Source organism: Netta rufina (assembly GCF_964035555.1).
Source record: "Netta rufina genome assembly, chromosome: 25".
Classification (NCBI taxonomy): Eukaryota; Metazoa; Chordata; class Aves; order Anseriformes; family Anatidae; genus Netta; species Netta rufina.
In genome coordinates this window covers 1,572,374-1,577,724 of record NC_140149.1, presented here as the reverse complement: position 1 = coordinate 1,577,724, position 5,351 = coordinate 1,572,374, and the positions used below count along the sequence as shown (strand labels likewise).

Below are 5,351 nucleotides of genomic sequence, written 5' to 3'. Positions count from 1 at the left end.
AAATAAATAGGCATACAGGGTACATTTCCAGGGTGGCTTAGATAATCTAACACATCTTCTCTGGCAAAGGAACACATTTTATGCTTGAAGGTGATCAGCTCTGAAATGAATTATTTCTTCTAAGAACATTCCTAAGATATGGGTCAAAATCTGACCCTAGATCAGCCTCCGAACACAGCAATCGCTAACTCTACAGTGGATCAACCTCACCCCACGCCTGCATGTCTGAATAACTCCAAATCTGGGAACTTCCCAAATGTAGGCTGATCCAAATTCCGGTCTGAACACATCTGTATTATTTTCCCCATCAATGACTCATATTGTCTGGGTCTCTTGTTAACATGGTCAGTCAAAGGACAAAATTAAGAGGGACACAGAGCTACATTTTCCTTTAAGGATGGATTTCAGAATCTGACCCTTTTAGTCTTAGCATTACCTTTGTGGTGAGGAAACATCCAACACTTCTGTTGCTGGAATATAATTATTTACTTTATTCTGACCTAATAGTCCCAGCTTTTGTGTTTCCAGAATTTGAAATTCATGCCCTCAAACCCAGTCTGTAAATATGCTAAAAATAACTGCATCTGCCTGTCTTGATTACACCTTCTGCACCCTCTATTATTTCTTCCTAAATTCACTGTCTGTGTCACATTCAGGGTCTCCTAATGCTGATGTATGCACACAAGTACTTCTTAGTCCCCACTTCATCTTCTAGAAGGCAGAAAAACCTCAAAACTCAGCCACTTCCCACCTGCTCTCCCAATTCATGTCCACAATGAAGTCAGCTGCTTCTCTATGCCTCCGCTTATTCAGCTGAGCAGTGGAGTATGTTAACAGTTGACTGATTCAAAGTTTTGCGAGTTTACTGAGCAAGCCAAAATGATTTTTATTTTTTTTTTCTGGAATGCTCCTTAGGCAAGAATCTGTTAGTTTCCTCATATACTTACTGGAACTTTTCCCCAGTAGCAAAGGGAAAATATGCAAATGATGTAACTTTTTCCTAAGCAAGTGTCTTGAGACTTCGGCAGGCTTTACTTCTTGCCTGCAGGTAAATGAGACCTGCATTACCCATAATGTTTATTACTTCTTATTCTCCAGAGCCCTATCAGCAGAGGGAATGTTCAACTACCTCCGGAAACGCTTTACCAGTCACATCACAGAGCGAAGCCGGCGAAGAGCAAGGCTTGTTTCTAAAGATGGAAGGTGCAACATAGAGTTTGGCAATGTAGAGCAGTCAAGGTTTGTCTTTTTGGTTGATATATGGACAACTATTCTGGATCTGAGGTGGAGATACAAAATGACTATCTTCATTTCAGCATTCTTAGGCAGCTGGTTTCTTTTTGGTCTCCTCTGGTATGTTGTGGCCTACATACACAAAGATCTTCCAGAATTCAACCCTTCCATAAATCACACCCCCTGTGTTGAGAATATCAATGGTCTGACTTCAGCCTTCCTGTTTTCCTTGGAGACCCAGGTAACCATTGGCTATGGCTTCAGATGTGTCACAGAACAATGTGTCACCGCCATTTTCCTGCTCATCTTCCAGTCTATCCTGGGTGTAATCATCAATTCCTTTATGTGTGGTGCCATCTTGGCCAAGATATCAAGGTCCAAAAACCGGGCTAAGACCATCACCTTCAGTAAGAATGCTGTAATCAGCAAACGTGGTGGGAAGCTCTGCCTGCTAATAAGGGTAGCAAACCTCAGGAAGAGTCTGCTAATTGGGAGCCACATCTATGGAAAACTCCTGAAGACCACCATCACCCCAGAAGGTGAGACAATCATTTTGGACCAGGTCAACATAGAATTTATAGTTGATGCCGGCAATGAGAATCTCTTCTTCATTTCCCCATTAACTATTTATCATATCATAGACAAGAACAGTCCATTCTTCCACACGGCAGCAGAAACCATTCTGCAGCAAGATTTTGAATTGGTGGTGTTTTTAGATGGCACTGTTGAAGCCACCAGTGCTACCTGTCAAGTAAGGACGTCTTACATCCCAGAAGAGGTGCTCTGGGGTTATCGCTTTGCTCCCATTGTGTCCAAGACCAAAGAAGGGAAATACAGAGTAGACTTCCAGAACTTCAGCAAGACTGTGGCTGTGGAGACTCCACACTGTGCCTTCTGTCTCTACAATGAGAAAGAAGCTAAAGCCAAAGAGAAGAAAGGTTATGACAATCCTGGTTTTGTCTTGTCAGAAAGCAGTGAAACCAGTGACACAAAAATGTAGCTCCAAATATTTACCAGATTGCACCTCTTTTCATAATGAATTCAATCTTGAGAAGATTAATAACTTAGTAAAACAAAAAAGAAACACAGATTTGTTTTAACTCTAAAACAGCATTTATCTTCTCATAAGCCTCAAATCAAAGAGGACCAGCACACAGTGATCTCCAGAACACTATTTAACTATGCTATATATTTAATAGAATTTTTAATTTTATTTTTATACCTATGGGACATTTTATGAAGCTGCTAAGTTGGAGTGTCTAACTCACCTAAGTTCTCAGAGGCATGCAAGTCTTAAAAAGCCTGAAAAGATGGAGAGAAACTTTAAATAATGCTAAAGATGCACAGAAGTCAGAATGAGAACATGAAAAGGAGAGACAGAAGGTAAATACAAAAAAAATACAAAGGGACTTAGGAGCCAAAATCTCAAAAAAAAAATGTATGTTTCTGGTTGCCAAAGTCCTCTGTAAAAGCAGACTCTTTGGCTCCAAACTACTTGAGCACTTTCAAATATTTTCAAACAATCCCTTCTTTCTTTGAGGCTGGTACATCTACAGAAATGGAGCACTAAGGGATGGGGCATGCTTGGGAAGGTAGTTGAAACAACAAAGCTTGGCTTGGACCATCCTGTTGCATCTACAACTTAGTTAAAAAAAAAAAAAAAGCTTCTCTTCTGTGAAAGCCTCTGATTCCTTTCAGGGAAATAACTAAATGTAGAAGAAGTAAAAGGTGAAAAACAAGCAGAAGCAGAGACAACCACAATGGGAGAAGAGGAATCTTGAAGCTTATTCGTGCATCATCCTTCAGATACTCTTCTCTCCATTTCCCCCAGGAGGTGACTACTTGTGATATATCGGAAATGTCTGAAGACAACTGTCCAGAAAGAAGGTGAGCCACAGTGGGGAGATGAATACATTGATTACTTCATGTCTGGCAGAAAAGCAATTCTCTGGGAAAAGACAGGAAACTCCCAGCAATAGATGTATCCTTCAAAACAAACAAACAAACAAAAAACACAAACAAACAAAAACAAACAAACAAACAACAACAACAACATAAAACAAATACCAACGATCTCTTTCTTTGAAGAATGAGTCTTCTTAAAACAAGAACACAGGAAAGATTCACAGGTCCCATCCCATCCCCGTCCCCCACCTTCAGGTTCAGTTCCACATGGTTCATCTCACTGCAGAAAAATGTGCACCTCTGTAGCAAATGAGTCCTGCTCAGTGGTAGCTAAGTTGTGGTGAACATTTCCCTGGTACAATTTTTGACATTTAAGTTTCATATACAACAAGATGCTTCAATAGCTTTTTGGTGAATTTCCACATCCTCACAGCTTTTGTTTTCCCAACTAATTCTTTTGCTGAGAGTCCAAGTGGCAGACCAAAGAGGGAGTTTTTATGGGAACTCTTCCAGTGATGTAATTCATCTCATCTGTTTTCACCACTGTGGTAAAATAGAAAGGCCTTTTTAAATGCTGTTGGACTGAGTGTTTTTTAAAGAAAGGGAGAATTAAGCAGTCAAATGATAAGACAATTCTGTAAATAAATGGACTGTGAGAGTAGAAATATAAACATCTGGAAACCAAGACTGTTCAGGTCTCAGCCCCCGTGTAGCATCAACCCCTTTGTTGGTTCAGAACAAATCACTGTGTTTCCTATTTGCCATCTGTAACGTGGGACAAAGTACTTTGGCTGTACAAAGAACAATGTTAAGAACAAGTATGTCACTAAAGCACTTTAAAAGCCAATTCTCAACTGTCTCAGTCTTTCCTCTCTTCAAGGCACGGCTGTTACACCCATATTCACTTCTAGGTGGAAAGGCCAGCACAAAGCTCTGTTACCAGCATGGGTCACAACCACTAAATACGGCTGCCTGATGGCTGGCTGCAGGGCATGCTGCGACTGCCAGCAGAAATCTTTGAGGTAATTCACAGACATTGCCCAATATCTCAAGTGTACTGATTTTGCAGTCTTTCAAGCACTGCCAACTGTAAAACTACTTTTACAGCCCCAATCACCACAGCATCTGAGCCCCCCGACCAGTAGTGCCTCGCAGACTGTCTGTTTGGAAAGCCAGTAATTATCCCCCACATGGAGTGGCACGGCAAAGCACAAGCAGGGAGTGATTAGTGGCTATCCACAGAAATCTAGGAGGGAACAGGGAAGTGGAATGAAGTCTCAGGAGTGCCAGGCTTGTCTGAACCAAAAGGCTACTTCAGTGCTTCTCAGCCCTTCCATAACTGCTGCTACATTTCCTTTGCAGACTTCCTGCATAGTTGCCTGTGTGTAACTTCCCTGGAAAGCAGTACTGTCAGCACTCAAGGCTTACAAGTCACACCCCTCACCCCTGGGGGAAGAGACACACCAACATGCCCCTAACTGAAGGAGCTAGTCTTTACTGCACAGAAAAAGCAAGTCTATCATAAATCCATTTAAATGGTCCAATCCACTTTGACAGTGAGGTGACAGGGATGAATCCTGTTTTCTTTAATGAAAGACTGTCTGCAATGCTAGTGCTAGGGAAAAAAAAGTAATCAAAGACTACTCTAGTGCCTGTCCAAGGGCAGTGCACATCCTCTAAATCTTAAAGGATCTCTAAGCAATGCACTTGGGCACCTCCCTTGGAAAGCTATCTCACAATCCTAAGTCTCTAAGTTCTTCTTGAGACAGCTTTCCTAGCCTTTTCCCCTAGGCCTCTATACGATGCGTGTGAGATGTTATTCTGTGCCTAGAAATATGTAGAGCTACCACAACTTAAACAGAAGACAGTTGATCTCACTGCAAGGATTGTTCAGTCTGAATCGCAGCTGATTGCTGTTAGCAATTGATTAGTCTTAATGCCATCTGATGTTCTGATGTTCACACCTTCTGACAGTTTGGTTGTGCCTTGCTCAACAACTGCCTTGCTGCCTACAGTATCCAAAAGGCGATTGTGTTCTTTCACTTTTTAGCACCACAAAGGTGGAACTGGCTGCTGCATGAACAGGGACAGCACCATGGGGACAGACTCCAGGTTGACAGGACCATGGCTGAGCTATCAAGCTTACTTGGAGAGGAATCATACTGGGACTGAACTGGGAATCTAGGAGTGAAACCCTCTTGCTGTCACCTCAG

At 41.9% G+C, this 5,351-nt stretch overlaps 1 protein-coding gene across 1 annotated transcript; it reads left to right on the top strand.

The window, feature by feature from the left end:
- Positions 1 to 1,117: 1,117 nt before the first annotated feature.
- On the top strand, positions 1,118 to 2,233 carry KCNJ1 (potassium inwardly rectifying channel subfamily J member 1; the record flags this gene model as incomplete). The annotated part of the gene is made up of 1 exon (XM_084301552.1): positions 1,118 to 2,233. The coding sequence occupies one exon, from the start codon at positions 1,118 to 1,120 to the stop codon at positions 2,231 to 2,233; it is 1,116 nt and encodes a 371-aa protein (XP_084157678.1).
- Positions 2,234 to 5,351: the final 3,118 nt, after the last annotated feature.